This window comes from Typopeltis vanoorti, chromosome 8, assembly GCF_054136105.1.
Source record: "Typopeltis vanoorti isolate ZY-2024b chromosome 8, IOZ_Tvanoo_1.0, whole genome shotgun sequence".
Lineage (NCBI taxonomy): Eukaryota > Metazoa > Arthropoda > Arachnida > Uropygi > Thelyphonidae > Typopeltis > Typopeltis vanoorti.
The window spans coordinates 122,783,268-122,801,131 of NC_143556.1; the positions used below are offsets into that span (position 1 = coordinate 122,783,268).

The 17,864-nt window shown below is 37.2% G+C and overlaps 1 protein-coding gene across 1 annotated transcript in view; it reads left to right on the plus strand.

Moving 5' to 3' along the window:
• The window catches only part of Cubn (Cubilin), a 2,223,842-nt gene that overhangs the window by 2,139,927 nt on the left and 66,051 nt on the right, over nucleotides 1–17,864 (plus strand). The window contains exon 67 of the mRNA XM_090396294.1: nucleotides 17,088–17,332. Within this exon, the coding sequence (XP_090252420.1) occupies nucleotides 17,088–17,332 (245 nt within the window). The remainder of the gene's footprint in view (nucleotides 1–17,087; nucleotides 17,333–17,864) is intronic.

Genomic DNA, 17,864 nt, shown 5'->3' on the forward strand with positions numbered 1-17,864 from the left:
AAAGAGGCACATTTGTAAATAAAGAAACAACATCTAAACTGATCATGATATCAGAAACGTCCAAATGAAGATCTGAAATTTTATTTTTGAAATCCAAAGTATTTTTTATATAAGTATCTGTTCTTCTAGTTGAAGAGGAGAGTAAATTAGATAAAAATTTCCTTATGTACAAGGCATCAGTGAACGTATAGCAAAAGTTTTAAAACCACTGAATATTTTTGTTGCCTTTCGACCGTTTAGAAAAATCTCCACCTTTCTCACTTCTCCTAAGGACAAGCTTCCACATCTTAATCATCCAGGTGTCTACCAGATTCCATGCTCTTGTGGATTATCTTATTTCGGACAAGCGGGAAGATCTGCCTCTATTCGGCTAGAAGAACACCAATCTTATATTGAATACTTTAAACCTGAAAAGTCTGGACTTTCTGAATATGCCATCTTCACTAGACACAGAGTTCATTGGAGAAAGACAAGAGTTCTTCACAAAAGTCAGTTTCTCATGGAATGCCTTTATAAAGAAACATGTGAAACTCTACTTCATTCTCCTAACTTAAACAGATCCGACGGCTTACGTCTGTCTCCTTTATGGGAGATAGTACTTTACAAATCAGCTAATCTTTCCTAACTTTTTATTGTATTAATTTTTTTTTTTTTTTTTTTTTTTTAGGAAAGTTATTGACCTTTTCAGTTCAGTTATCTTACACCTGCTACTTAGGTGGCGCTTTTTGGAATTGTCAGTTAGTGTTTAATTTTGAGCTTAATGTACTGAGGATGCCTGTGACACGGTTTACCTCTTTTAAAACTTATCTCTCATATCTCTTCTTGGATTCATTTACAGACGATGAACTCACAACTAAGTCAGGCAATGAATTACACTCATTCACCACCCTACAGGCAAAAAACCTTGTTCTCACACCCTTGTTAACCACACTCTTCTTCTTCTTTCCAGGGATGATCTCTTGTTCTTCGATCACTATCACACAGCTGAAACATTTCCCCTGCATCAATCCAATAAAATCCTTTCAGTAATTTAAATGTTTCTATCATATTCCCTTTTCTTGTATCTTCATACATCATTACCAGTTTTATTATTTTTTTTCCAGCTTCATTTAAAAACAGGTAAGCTTGCTGCATAGCTAGCTATTCCAACTTAAAATTTATATACAATTTCACTTACCACAGTTGACTTCATCTTTCAAATTTTCACAGTCATTGTCACCATCACACCTCCAGAACATAGCAATACACCCGCAGTTCCCAAAGTGGGGGGTATTTCCCCCTGGTGGGTGATAGGATTACCTAGGGGGGTGCTAAGAGGCAAGGAATCACTGAAGATGTGCTGCAAAATGCTGAAATGTGCAATAATTAATTGCTGCTGTTTGATTATTATTATTATTGTTATTGTTGTTTCCAATACATTTTTCATTGTTTTCCAAGACATATACTGTTGTTTCCAATACAATTTTCAAGTTTTTTGTTAATTATTTCTGAAGTGGTCCTTTTTTACATTAATAGTATTGAGTGTGTTATGATGTATTTTCCCATATTCTTGTTTACTGAACAAAAATGTAAAGCTTTTAGCTATGTAAGTGTTGTGTCACAGCTTGGCAAATTATAGGTCATGTTATATTGTGAGGATATAAAGATAAAGATTATTATTTACAAAAATTCCTTTCAAATATGTATGTGTGCTTATTTCTGCATGTTTCAGAATAGAAATGGCAGATGCAGATATGTCAAAGAAGAAAGGTAGGCAGTATTGAATACCTAAAATATGGTTGCATACCAGCACCAACAAACCAGCAGTTGCCACTGTGCCTATTATGTGAAATGGTATTCTCTAATGAGGCCATGAAGCCTTCCAGAATAATTAAACATTTGAAGAAGGTTCATCCTGACAAGGCAAGTAGATCAAGGATCTACTTTTGTTGGAAGTTCTAGATTGGGTAATAAATCCATTTTCCAATACTGAGGCAGTGGGAGCCATGGAGAAGAACTAACTGAGCTACAAAATGCTTTGAGCTGAAGCCAAATTTAAGAAATCTTATCAAGAGTTTTGGTTGCAGAAAGAGATCTCTGCTCACTATCCTTCACTGTGTGGAGTAGTTAAGAAGCTCCTTGTTGCATTTCCAACGTCATATTTTGTGGAACATGTTTTAGTGTGGTCATGCAAATTCTTTCGAAACAAAGAAATAGACTCCAGATAACTCAATGTGGAGATTTAAGACTCCTTCTAAGTGATATTAAACCAGACATAGGAAAACTGGTATCACTTCATGAAGCCCATCCATCACATTAAGGATTTTCTGAACATTCAAGTCAATAGTTGCTATTGAATAGCATTATAATACCAAGGGCGAATGCTGGTTTGCTTGAAATTCATGCTTGCTCTTGTTATCATTCAGGGAGTGAGAGGCATGATTGAAGTCTGATTAACAGAATAATGAATTACTGACCATTTAAAACTATATATTTAGAAATGTATATACATTTAATCATACAAATACAACATTTATTTTACAAATGATATTCTATCTTTTTCAATTTAGCTACTTGAATACAAATTTGTTATGAACCGTAGGGTTCATAACAAAGAACCCTACGGTTCTTTGTTATGAACTGGTCAAATAACATCGTCATAAAAAGTTGGTTGTAATTTAATTTTCATAAGCAACACGCACACTTGTAAAGGCTGGCTGAAGCTCACTGGCTAGAGCTACTTTCACTTTGTATGGCCTGTGTTTAAGACGACATGAAGGGAGTGGAAATGGCTATGCAGGCACATGAAATCACAGTGCTGCAGCGAGGACCTGGAAGCTCCTACAACCGAGCAAGCCAAGGTAGCTTTGACTAGACAACCAAGTATCAGCCGTCAATACACAATGCAAAGCTCAATTATTACTGTGCAAGCTTAAGACATCTTCTGTCTACAAAAATAAAAGCCTAAATGGAATGCTTATAAATGCATGCATTTATTAACAAATAAGTATTACTTCTTTCTCAATTAATGAGCTTATAATGAGCATAGCAAGCATGGAGAATTTGCCCTGTATAATACAATGTTTTATTTCAGTTATCTCTCAAGAAATCCAAAAATTTAGTTCTCTTGTTACTGCATGCTGTCTCCTCTTCCTAGTTTATATCACTATATTTTATGTCCCCCCCCCTCATAATGATTGCTCGCTTCGTGCTTGCCAAACTAATTTGCCTATATATTTCCTGCTCCTCACTATCTATATTCCCAGGTGTGTAGCAACATCTCATTAAATATCTTGTCTTATAAACATCATTGAAGGGTATATCATATTTATATGCTATACCGTTCAATTTTTATCCCTGTTAGAACATCCTCCTCAGTTAGCAAAGTTTCACTGATACTAACAACCTTCAGAGAGACTGAGTCAATCAATGCTAGAATCCCATTCCCTTTATTCCTGAAGGGAATTTCTCAAGGCATTGTACCCACATGAGGCCATCCCTGCAACATTCCACCTTTGCAGTAATAAAGATAAATTTATATAGATTATCCATAAAATAATTCAGTTGTAAAGACAAATAAGTTTATGAAAACAACAGAAAATGGTCAAGAACAGAACTTGACTTTCACAGTGTAATATTAATGACGTGATTCAGTGGGCTACTCAGCTTTGCAAGGTAACTGTGTTTTTTTTTTTTTTAAATAATGTTGTTAAAAAGCCTTTTCATCATGCATGTTCAAGTATTATTATTATTATTATTATTTTGGGCAACTCCAAAGAATCCTTAGATCATCGAGGGAGGCCCTAACATCATGTCAAAAACAACTATTCAACATTCACACAGTATCTATCATACTTTGCCTTGAACTCATTCACAGTCATGGCACCCACAACCAACTCTGGCAGCTTATTCCACTCATTCACCACTCTCCTAGTAAAATTTGGTGAGTGTCTTGAAGATAGTGTAGGAGTTGGGAATTGATGATTTTTTCCATTACTTTTGACAGGACTGAGGTAAGCGAGATAGGGCAGTAATTGGATGGCAGTGACTTGTCACCCTTCTTGGGAATGGGCTGAATATAGGACAATTTCCAGTTTGTGTGATAGATTCTAGTGAAGTAAGAGAGTATATATAGGTGACATAGGATACGGGTCAGTTTTGGTATCACAAACTTTCAGAACAATTGAGAGAATGCCATCAGGGCCAGGAGACTTTTTTGTGTCTAATTTGGACAGTGTTTTTCTGATCTCATCCTGGCAAAAGGATATAGGGGACATTGTATTTTGGGTGTCTGGAGTGGTTGTGGGATATTTACCGTCATCAGTTATGCATGCATTTGAAGCAAAGCATGAAGCTAGAAGATTGGCTTTTCTGTGGGTGGTGATGCAGTAGAGCCATCTGGGTATGTCAGGGGGTGGGAATAGTGTTGGACAGAATTTACAGCCAATTAATTTGGCGAGAGACCAAAAGGCTTGGCTGCTCTTTCAAACTCTGTTTTGGAAGTGTTGGTTGTTTTTTTGCATCTATTATGGGTTTCAGTGTAAGCTTTGAAGGAGGATGAGATTCTTGATTTCAGCCAGTTGTGGTATGTCTGGTGTTTCATCTGTACAGCCTTGGCACATTTTTTTGGAGAACCAGGGTTTTGTTAGGGAATGGCAGTTCAGAGTGTGGAATGTATCTGTGTGGAATGTATGTATTCATGCCAGTGAGGATTACTTTGGTAATAAGCTCAGTGCATATGTTTGCATTGGAAGGCCGAAGCAATAGTCCAACCATGGGAATGCAGCACAGAAGTTGCGGAGGCTGTCCCACTTGGCACTGTTATAGTGCCAAACTACTCTTGTGTGGGAGTGTCTGTGTAAACGTTGTTGCATGGGGAAGGAGATGAGCACTAGGTTGTGGTCAGAATTACCCAGGGGAACGCACTACTTTCACTGTGCATTTGGAGGGGTCATTGGTGAGGAAGAGACCTAGGGTTTGGGGAGTGGTTTGGATTATCTGGTATTCTGGTTGGCATCTGGACAATCTGTGTAAGGTTGTTAGTGATGGCAAATGTGTCAGCATCTCTGCTTGCAAGATCTGTACAACTGGAGGAGGAAAGCCAGCTAGAGTTGTGGACATTAAAATCTCCTGGGAGGATGATTTCGCTGTTGAGAAAGTGGGATTGGAGAAAGTCGATTTTTAGGGAGAGGAAATTAAAGAGCTCAGGGTGAATGGTTGTGTTGGAGGGGTAATAGAGACAGCAGATGGATTGAAGTGAGTGGGGAAGGGATATTTTCAACCAAAGAAGAAGGTCAAGAATGGTGATGGTTTGAAAGATATGCAAAATAAAAAGTTTGAGAATGCTTGTCTATTTATTTCAAAATTAATCTGCAGATGTAGGGTAAGTTTCAGATTATAACAGATTAAGAGATAAATAGTGCCATCTGTTCATAAATAGGAATTAATTACTTTACATTTCCAAAATGCAACAGGGTTTTGAGAGTATCTCCATTTAAACTAACTTTTGGCAGTCACAAACAGCCTACAAAGGAATTAATGCAAAAAATAAATATGGCAATACATTTTGAACATATTTAGAACAAGACTGAAAATTCACTTGCTACATGACTCTTATTTCTTGCCTGTGGAAAGTTGCAGAGTGTTTTTTTTCTATCTTTGCACGTCTTGCACAGTGTAATGCATTCCTTCTCATTTAACCTAACAGTCCATAACCCTTTCACATTTTTGGGTGCATACATGTACCAATTTTTACAGACTATTCTCAATGACAAATCCAGGAGGAAAACTCAACCTTCCACATTGCTGGTATGCACTTCTTCACTGCTGCCATTTTTGTGACATTAAACATGTTGAACCAAACATTATTATTATTATTATTATCAACAACTGATTTCCATGGAATCAGAGACTCATTGTGGAAGGTACATACCATCACACACAAAGCTCATCCAACCATACCTTAATCTCGTCCAACCATCTCAGGCAATGGCATTCTACTCACCAACCACTCCCCATGCAGAGAACCTATTCCTCACTCCTCTGCTCACACTCTCCTTATACAGTTTCCAGTGATGGCCTCTTGTTTGATCCTCCTCTCCCATTCTGTGAAACATGTCTTCCATGCAGTGGCATAGCTAGAGCTGTTGCCGTCGGGGCGGTCCCTGAGTTTGCCACCCCTCTTAGTAGTATTACAATATTTGGAACTGAGTTCTCGAGACTGTATTTTAGAATTAACTGCAAAAGTTCAAAAACATTCAAAGTGCACCTGGGGCAGACTTCCACCCCCCCCCCCAGCTATGCTACTACTTCCATGTCACCTGTTATACATCTTAGTCATATTCCTCCCCCCCTTTCTACTACTATTCAAGAAATTCTGCAATTAACATACTCTCAATCTATCCTTATGTTCCACATTCGAGAGACCACTGACTACCTTTGTGAATCTTCTCTGGATCCTTTCTAACATATCCTCATCACCATGAAAACCTGGTGACCAATTCTATGCACCACAATCCATATGAGGCCTGAAGAAGGCCTTTTACAATGGTATCATAATCTCTTTATTTCTGCATATCAGAGACCTCCTCATCATTGCCATTATCCAATATAATGTCATCTGTCATCACATTGCAACTTGTGCAATGTGGCTCTTGCATTTTAGACTCTTATCCACCACCACTCCCAGATCTCTCATCTCCTCTACCACCTTTGAAGTCTCACACCAAGTTGGAAATTTATTTTTCACTTAGTTAGACTATAATAAATTTAGTTTAGTCCTTTATCCAAGTGTAAGCAAACAAAGTTTGCACCTGAAAATATCTTCAGGACTGAGGTAAGGTAGAGCAACACCAGGCAACTCCAAGCAAAGGTGGACCAAGCTCTCATCACTCCTCTCAGTATCTCCCATAATGCAAAGCACATCTCCCTGCAGATATGTATACTGCTATGCATTAAGGGAAGGGCCACTACCCAGACTGGTTTCAACCTTTATTGAGGTCTCGTCAGTGGGAGGCAGATCCAAATGTGGAGATACTAAGGCAGAAGCAATAGGAAAGGTCATCTTTACCTATAGGAGTTGCCAACAGGTGTACCACCTTATTATTGAATTACTCTGGATTTAGAGAAAGATGTTGGAAGTTTATTTTTCACTTGGTTACACTATAATAAATTTAGTTTAATCCTTTATCCAAGTGTAAGCAAACAAAGTTTGCGCCTGAAAATATCTTCAGGACTGAGGTAAGGTAGTGCAACACCAGGAAACTCCAAGCAAAGGTGGACCAAGTTCTCATCACTCCATGTCTCAGTATCTCCCATAATGCAAAGCAAATAATATCTACTTGCAGATATGTATAATGCTATGCATTAAGGGAAGGGCCACTACTCAGTCCGGTTTCAACCTTTATGACCTCTCCTATTGCTTCTGCCTTAGTATCTCCGCGTTTATGTCTGCCTCCCACTGACGAGACCTCATTAAAGGTTGAAACAGGTCTGGGTAGTGGCCCTTCCCTTAATGCATAGCAGTATACATATCTGCAAGTAGATGTTATTTGCTTTGCATTATAGGAGATACTGAGACAAGGAGTGATGAGAGCTTGGTCCACCTTTGCTCAGAGTTGCCTGGTGTTGCACTACCTTACTTCAGTCGTCAAGATATTTTCAGATGCAAACTTTGTTTGCTTACACTTGGATAAAGGATTAAACTAAATTTATTATAGTGTAACCAAGTGAAAAATAAACTTCCAACATCTTTCTCTAAATCCAGAGTAATTCAGTAATAAGGTGGTACACCTGTTGGCAACTCCTATAGGTAAAGATAACCTCTTCTATTGCTTCTGCCTTAGTATCTCCACGTTTGGGTCTGCCTCCCACTGACGAGACCTCAATAAAGGTTGAAACCGGTCTGGGTAGTGGCCCTTCCCTTAATGCATATCCGCAAGGAGATGTGCTTTGCATTACATTATGGGAGATACTGAGACAAGGAGTGATGAGATCTTGGTCCACTTTTGCTCGGAGTTGCCTGGTGTTGCACTACCTTACCTAAGTCCTGAAGATATTTTCAGGCACAAGCTTTGTTAGCTTACACTTGGATAAAGGATTATACTAAATTTATTATCTCCCACCAAGTGTATGCTTTGCATCCCATACTTGCTGATCAAATTTCAAAACCTTACACTTTGCAATATCGAACTGGAAGTTCCACTTACTTACTCATTCATGCAATCTGTTCAAGTGCATTTGTAAAGCAATAACATCTGCTTGACTTCTCATTGCTCTTCCCAATTTTACATCATCTGCAAACAGTTACATATCACCATTTAACAAATTTTAATATCATTAATATACAAATTGAGCAACAGTGGTCCCAAAACTGATCGCTGCGACTTTCCCATATGCAACTTTCTGATACCTATCTGACAGCCAGTTACTGATCCAACTCAGAAATCTGTTATCCAATCCTATCCAGTTTAGTTTATTTGACAGCTTGTCATGTGGCAATCTGTCAAAAGCTTTTACAAAATCTAAGAATACCAATGTATATGCTTCTCCAAGACATTTGTCATCTTGTTATAGTACATAACCAAAGTACATACCAAACCTTGTTCAAAAACAAACCAGACTAAAAGTATACAATACATTAGTCCTACCAGTCTTAATGTATGGAAGCGAAATCTGGACAAAAAAAACAAAAAGACAAACAAAGATTAATAACAGCAGAAATGAAGTTTATGAGAAAACCGCAAAGTATACCCTATTTGATCACAAAAGAAACAAAGAAATTATGAAAGAATTAAACCAAGAACCAGTAATAGAAAAAATTAAAAAATATAAACATAAATCGATGGAACACATTCAAAGAATTCAAACAGAAAGATTACCAAAACAAGCCTTAAAGTACAAGCCATTAGGAAAAAGAAAACCAGGACATCCTGTTAAACGATTCAACGATGACTTCTAATGCCGGAACAGGCCATATTAGGCCTAAATCCTTGATACACATGATGATGATGTTATAGTACATAAATAAGTTAGTAAAAGATGATCTCATTCTAACAAACCCATGTTGATAACCACAGAGAATACTGCTGTTATCAACCCATTTCTGTATCCTGCTTCTCCCCAATCTCTCTAGAACCTTAACCACAACTCCAGATAGACAGATTGGCCTAATTTGTAGCCATAGCCTTATAACCACCTTGATATATAGTGGAACAATTTTACCTTCTTTTTACTCCCTTGGAACAACCATGTAATTCTTCTTAAACAGGCATTGCAATGCTACTTTCAGTTCCTTGGAACATTCCCTTAAGATGCATGGTGATGTCATCAAGTGCTATTGCATTATTGACATCAAGGTTATTACTTCCTTAAATATCTCCTGCTCACTCACAATTAAGCCATCCTTTGCTATGTCCTCTATGCAAACATTTCTCGTGATTTCAACCTGATTAAGATGCAACACCCTTATAAATTGATCACTGAATACCTCAACAATGTGTTCTGCAGCAGTTACCATTCTGCCATTTTCATCCATTAATAACATGTTACCATAATAGTCCTTCCTTCTAATTGCCACATATCTAAAAAAAACTCTGTAGGGTTTTTCTTTGCCTGATTTGCTAATTTCTGCTCATACTACACTTTTGTTGTCATTACTAACTGCGTTACTCTCCTGGCTTGTTCTTTATACTGTTCATATAACTGTTTATTACCATTATTCATCTTGTACTGCCACCAAACTGCCTACTTCTTCTAGATTTCATGCTTAAGCCCCTCATTCATCCATTTTACACATACCTTATTCAGCTTTTTGTCCTTCATAATACATTCCCACATTGATCATGTTATGTATTTCTTTGTCAGTTCCAAAGCAACATATATTTCTTTATTGCTCAACTCCTGATTCTATTCTATAGCTCCAAGTTGTCTCCTACGCTTATGATGATCACCGGTCTTGTACTTCAACATATATTCTTTCCTCTCTGAAGTCTGCATGTTGTTAGCCATAATCCAGGTGGTCATTTCATAATCACTTTCACCAACTAGAGGAAAGTGTGAAATCCCACTCTAAATTACATCCTCTGATGAAATGATCGAACTAAAACTCTTGATCCTCCTGTGCCCTCCTTTTTTTGCTGCCTAAGATAGTTATCTCTCAAAAACTCAAGATATTTGTTTTCCTTATTCCTAAATGCTATCTCTTCCTTCTAATCTATACCACCATAATTAAAATCGCCCATAATAATTACCTTTCCTTTGTTCCCTAACCCAAGTTGTTTATACATTTCTTCATCACCATACTCCACATTTTGACATGTTATGAGGTGGACGACATCCCAAAGTATGTCTTCCACCTCATGCCCATTGCCACTATTTCCCTCTTTCATATCTACCTTATGTGGACATAATTCCATTACAAACATCAGTAGCACTTCCTCTCCCTTCTTGTCCTTTCTATCCTTGCAAAAAGTATTGTATCCTTCCATTTCTATTACTGTTATTATATCATTTTCATTCAACCATATTTCACTTACTTGAACAGTTTTGGAGCAAATTGACTCAAACAGTGAAACCATTTCATGTGCCTTATTTCTGATACTTCTGGCATTTGTACATAAACACAGCAGTTCACTTTTATATCTATAACCAGTGGTACCCAAGCCACTTGTTCATTATTATTTCCACAGTATGTACACCTGCCCTTGCCCAGTTATTTTTATCACCACTTATCACATCTGCTGAGTCTCAACTTCCCCACCCACATTCCAATCTATTCCATTTCTATGTTGTTTATCCCTATACATATGTTCGCTGCTACTTCCAGCATCCACTCTCCCTATGCCATATTTCTTTGTCCATCCCTGTATCCCCCATTTCTCTGTTTCTCTTGCATTCCTGTTCACACATTCTCTCACACTACTGTTGTTTCCATTGCCACGCACTTCTGTCTCTTCATTACTACTCTTCTGATCTCTTGCTTGCATCACTCACACTATGAGCGATGCAAGCAAGCACTTTCTCCAGTGAGTAAGCATTATTAAAAACTAAACAAAACTATACAATATATAATATAACTTTATATAATTTTTAGAATTGTTGGTTAGTTTCCTAGTTTTTGTTACTTTCTATTGCTTACCAGTGTATCCTTTGAAAATGCTGACAGATATCAGTCAGTGAAACGTCGGATATTAAACTATTATTTACTTGACTAACATACAGAATTAAGTCTTTAATTTACTATATAATATAATTTAAGAAAAGAAAAATACTTTTCTTATCACAGTTCAAATGCACTATTACTTCTTACTTTACCGTGATAGCTCTGAAATTATTCAGGACTCGGGAAGAAGTGAAACAAACTATAAATGGAAGCAGCAGTAATCAGTAAGTAGTTGTGTATTGTTATAAATCACAATATGGAAGATAGATTGGATAAATAACATGAGAGGAATCAGTAGCGCGCTCAGGATTTAATCTAGGGGGAGTGAGTTGAGTAGCCGTTTTAGAATACGCACTATGCATTGCATATGATCTATGACTGAGCATCTGCAATGATCGCTAATTCATAAGTAGTATAGAAATAGAAGACTCAACATAAATAAAAAAAATGAATTTTAATTGGGAGAAGATTTTTGGAAAATTTTCTGGTGTTTTAATTTTCCTTTTTCTTGGGGTTCAAGCCCTTGCCCCACCCCTCTGTGTGCACCCCTCTTTCCCCCTTCCAAGGAGTGGAAGGAAGGTAAGATAGTACCCCTGCACAAGAGCATAGCAGACTGGAAGTGTCTAATTATACGCCAGTTTGTGTCTCATCAGTAGTTGTTATGGTCTTGGACAGCATTGGGCAGATGAGGGTAATGTTATCTGTGAGAATCAACATGGATTTTTTAAGGGGGTGCTCTTGCTTTAATAATATGATTGCCTTTTTATAATTGACAAGAGGCAGTTGATGAGGGACAAGCATATACTGCCATTTTTTTGCAAAGGCATTTGACAGGGTGCCACAAGATAAGCTGATAATTAAGTTGCACCACTTGGGTTTATATGTCAGGTTAGTCAACTGGATTCAGTGTTGGCTGTGTGATAGGTATCAGAGGGTTGTCAATGGATTGCAAGGGGATATTCACTTGTTTGCAGATGATGTTAAACTGGAAGGGTTATTAGTAATAGTGCAGATGTGGCAACCCTGCAAGAGGATTTAAATAAATTAGACAGGTGGGTATATGAATGGGGGTGTTGGTTTAATGTAGCAAAATGTAAAGTCTTGAAGTTTGGAATACATCAATGGGAGGCTGCATACTTGATTGGTGGATAACAAAGATCGTTTCAGAACTATGCAACATTAGTTATGAGGAGCATCTGAGGGAATGTGGACTGCAGAGTTTGGTTAATAGAAGAAGGAGAGATGATATGATTGAGACTTTTAAACTGTTGAGAGTCAGTTACAGGGTTGACACTGGGGAGTTTTTTCACTTTGTGGAACAGCCAGAAGAAGCAATGACAAGGGGCCATCCCTGGAAGTTATTAAAGGAAGCTGTGAACAAGAGGGTGAGGAGTTGTTTCTTTGCATGGAGAGTGGTTGAACCATGGAATTATTTGCCAGTTATAGTTATGAAAGCAAGAATGGTCAATGAGTTCAAGGAGTGGTATGATATACTTTGTGTTTCCTAGGAAGGACCTCCCACAATGAATCTCTTGACTTCATGGAGGCCTGAATAATAATAATGAAGAATTCAGAATTGACTGGCAATACGTTTCACTCTTTTACCTGCCATTTTCTGGGGATTAGTATCCAAGATAGTAATCTCCAAAAAATCCAGTCAAGACAAGAGCATAGTAATCCAGATGTGGACATCTATATGAAGAGGAATTATATAGGCTTTATAAAGAGGAATGATAACTTTTTTTTTATCTCTTCATGTTAGCATATTCTTCAATAACCAAGTAATCCTATGTTCTACCTTGGATACCTTTGCAATATGCCCTTTGAACTTCAGCTCACTATCTACCAACAGTTCTAAGTCTCTAGCTTCATCCACTTGGTTACAATTCCATCACTGTGGTATATGGATCTTAATCTTTTAATCACGAAATGCACAACTCTACACTTTTCCACATTTGCGCTTACTGTCAGCTTATTTAAATCATCCTTCAAGCTCTGCATCACCTTGGTTAATGTCTTGATGTTACACTACTGAACTTTGCATCATCAGCAAACAACTGAATATTTCCCTTCAAACCATTTCCTATATCATTTATTTACAAATTAAACAATAATGTTCCAAGCACAGAGCCTTGCAGCATACCTTTTGGTCATCACCCACTTTTTCCTGGATTCTTCTCCTCTGTACATTACTTTATGGTATCTGTCCATCAGCAACTCCTGCATCCTTATCACCAGTTTCATATCTGACTCCATTTGTTCCAATTTCCAACAGTGTTCCATGAGGTATCCTATCAAATGCCTTAGCAAAATCCAGCAGTGTCATCACATTGCAAATTAATACCTTTATCTAACTCAATTGTCACTATTATAAAAAGCTAATAAATTACTAAGGCAAGTGTGACCTTTAAAGAAAGTCATGCTGCCCCCTCCCCCACCCACATAGAGTATTATATTCTTACCCTCCCATTCCTGATTTATGTCTTCAACGAACTTTTCCAATGCTTTTACCACCACTTCCAAGATAGTAATTGTTCTATACTTTTCTGCTACAGTCTTAGAGCCTCCTTTCTGAAAAGGAACTATTTTACTCTCCTTGCACACTTCCTAGGAACTTACTAGAGCTGAGACTTAAGTTAAATAGCTTAGTAAGAGGCACTGATAATTCCTTTGCACGTCCTCATAATATGCAAGGTGATATTATTATTATTATTATTATTAACATTTGACCTTCATGGAGTAAGAGACTCCTCGTGGGAGGGACACACTATTACACACAATGCTCATCCAACCTTGCTTTAAACTGATTTAATGTGTCTACACCCACAACACACTCATGCAATGCATTCCATACAAAGCATTCCATACATTCCATACAACTCCATACAAAGAACCTACTCCTCACTCCTCTGCTCACACCCAACTTATACAATTTCCAGCGATGACATTTTGTTCTGACCCCCCCCCTCCCAATATATGAAAAATTTCTTCTACATCGACCTGATAAGAACCCTGACTACCTTATATATCTCAATCATATCCTGCTTTCTTCCTCCTATTCACAAGGCTCTGCAACTTACATTCTCTCAATCTGTCCTCGTACTCCAAAGATCACTGATCACCTTCACGAATCTTCACTGGACCCTTTTCAACATATCCTCATCACCATGAAAACCCAATGACCAAATCTGTGCACAATAATGTGCACATCTGAGCCCTGATCAAGGCCTTATACAATGGAATCATAACCTCTCTGTTTCTGCATGTCAGGGTCCTCTGCATCATTGCTATTATCCAATGTGATGTCTTAACAACTTGTGCAATGTGGCCACAGAACCTCAGGTCCTTGCCCACCATCACTCCCAGATCTCTCATCTCGTTCACTTCTGTTAAGGTTTCCCCACCAAGTAAATACTTTGCATCCCATCGTTGCTTACCAAATCTCAAAACCTTGCAACATTGAACTGATAGTTCAAAGTTACAAAGTGTTTCACTTACCTGCCAATTCATGCAATTTATTCAAGTCTTCTTGTAAAGCCATAACATCTGCAGTGCTCTCCCCATTTTTTTCGTCATCAGCAAATAGCTGCATATCACTAGTTAAACCCATCCCAACATCATTAATATACAAATTGAATAACAGTGGTCCCAAAACTGATCGCTGCATCACACCATTAGTGACCTTCCTCTTTCAGGATACTGCACCCCCATATGCAACTTTCTGACACGTATCTGACAGCCAGTCACTGATCCAACTCAGAAGTCTGTTATCCAGTCCCATCCAGTTCAATTTATTTAACAGCTTCTCATGTGGCAATCTGTCAAAAGCTTTTACAAAATCTAAGAATACCAATGTATATGCATCTCCCTTCATCAAGACATTTGTCACCTTGTTATATAAGTACATAAGTAAGTTCGTGAAACATGATCGCTCCTTAACAAACACATGCTCATAACCACAGGGAATACTGCTTTATTCAACCCAATTTTTTATCCTACTTCTCACCAATCTCTCCAGTACCTTCACCACAACTCCAGATTTACAGACCGGCCGATAATTTAAAGCTGCAGCCTTATCACCACCTTTATGCAGTGGAACAATTTTACCCTTCTTGCACTCCCTTGGATCCTGTGCTGTTGTATTAAACAGGCATGCCAATGCTACTGCCATTTACCTTGAACATTAAGCTGCATGCCATCAAATCCTATTGCCCTATTGACGTCAGGGTTATTTATTTCCTCAAATACCTCCTGCTCACTCACAATTAAGCCATCCCCTCCTATGTTCTCTACACTTAATTTCCTCATGATTCCCCTGATCAGGATGAAACACCTTTATAAATCGATTACTGAATATCTCGACATTGTCTTCTATAACAGTTGCATTCTACCACTTTTATTCATTAACTTCAACTTTCAATCCTCGTGTGCCCTGCTTTACATGCTGCCTGAGATAGTTATCTCTGAAGAACATGAGAAATTCATTTTCCTTATTCCCAAATGCTATCTCTTCATTCCGGTTTATACTGCCATAATTAAAATTACCCATAATAATTTGGGTTCAATGATACATTGTGGTCGGTCGGTGAATTTAGTGCTCCTGTAAAATTGGTGATTTTTGTCGGTTTTATTGTGTTTTTTTCCTTAGAAAATTAGTGTTTTATAGTATATTGGTGTAGATTTTAGTGTATTTAATATTTTATAACTTAATATTATATAATATATAAAAATATTAAGATATTATAGAAATATCTTAATATTTTTATTAAGATATTTCCACAATAAATGCAAGTTTAAAATGGAATCAAAAATGCACAAGAAAAGTAATGCTAAAAAGTGTATTGCAGGCGAGAACAAAAAGAATAGCTCTGCTAATGAGGTTGTGGAAGTTGTGGAGGAGGTTAATTTATTTATTTATTCATATGGAGTTTCCTCCCTTTTCTCCCCCTTCCCTAATGGGGCGAGTTGAGCCCCCTCATGGGGGTTAAGTATTTGTGGCTGTAGATCCGTGCGTGTTCACTGGGCCGGTTTGCCTGCCTGCATGCAGGATGAAAAATCCCAGATAAACTGGGGGGGAAAAATCCTGCTGGCTATGCCCAGGACCGGCTAACTTGGCTATGGCTGAGGAAGATCCTTAAGCTCCTCACATCAGCGACGGGAATCAAACCCAGGACACTCCTTCCCCAGGCATATGGTTGTGAAGCGCAAAGCCACTAGGCTAAAACTAATATTAAAAAAATGGGGCACACATGAAAGAAGGTTGGGAAACACTGACTTAATGGCATCTGGTCAGAAGAGATCTATGCGGAACACCTTTCTTATGAAGTTTAGGAGCATCGTATATTCATGTAATGACTGGATGTTTTGAAATAATGTGATCTTTTATTTCCTTAGACCAGTTACAAAGATCCTTGATTAAATGATTATTATATTGTATAACAACTATTGCAGCAAAGTCTGCAATAGTTGTTATAGAACACATTGCCACAATGAGCCATGTGTTTAACAACTCATGATGTTTATCATTAAGTTTTAAGTTTATTCTATGTAAAATGCTAAGTTTATTTTAATCTATACAGTTGGTACTTTGGAAATCTGCCTGTTAATAATATAAGCCTTTTTCAAGTGGATAATTCAATACTGAAAATATATGTGATATGGCATAAGAAACTAGATGATTAAACAATTTTTTCTTAATTTTGCCAAATATGGTTTATACTATATATTTCATAAAGTAGTTTAATTAAAAATTATGTTGTTTTAAGAACTAACATATGTTGGTTCTTGAAGCATTCAGTTCCACAGTGAAATTCTATTTGGTTTACAGATTTATATATCTATTGATTTTCTCCTTCTAATCTGCAGCAAAACTATGATTTTTATTTCTTCCATCAAACTATTTCCATGTTAAGTTGAATAATTTAAAATACATGCTCTTTACTTTTAGGTCGAGGATGTGGTGGTAATTTAACAAGTAGTAATGGAACCTTCACCAGCCCTTTTTATCCTACTGCGTATAGTCAAAATGCACAGTGTCGCTGGTACCTCAAGATACCCGATTTGCATACCATGACATTAAAATTTGAATTCTTCTCCTTAAGTTCGTCATTAGGTTGTGAAACAAATTATGTTGAAATATATGATGGACATCTAGAAACACCTAGAAATAAAGTCAGTCGTTTCTGTGGTCATGTAAGTATCCTCAATTATGCAATTTCAGTTTTTTTTTAAATTATGTTTTATTGTTTATGAGCATCCCATGCACAAAACATTGTAAATCTATAGTACATCACCATATTATGGATTAGTATCATGGGTTGTCCTTAGTGACCAAATATGAAACATTTTCAGGCCACTTCAGGTAGCAGAATGGCAATTTAACGCTAGTCAGTTTTTCAAATTAAATGGTCACTGTTGTGCTATTGTTGTTTGGAATTATGGAACTATATTACCAAAAGTGCTAAGGCTATGACAAGTGTATTATTAAAAATAATTAATAGCTTTAATGGAACATGTGCACTAGACATATTAAAATAACTTTCACAGCTTACACATGTAACAAAAATTATATAAAATTTATTCAAAAACTCCAATATGTTTCGTCCAATGTTGCATATGTGATTGCTTTACCAATTGTAAAGTTCTGATAACATCTAATACATGTAATTAATTGTTTCTGCTCTCTCTTCTAATACTCCTGATGATATAAGCCTGACAAATTACA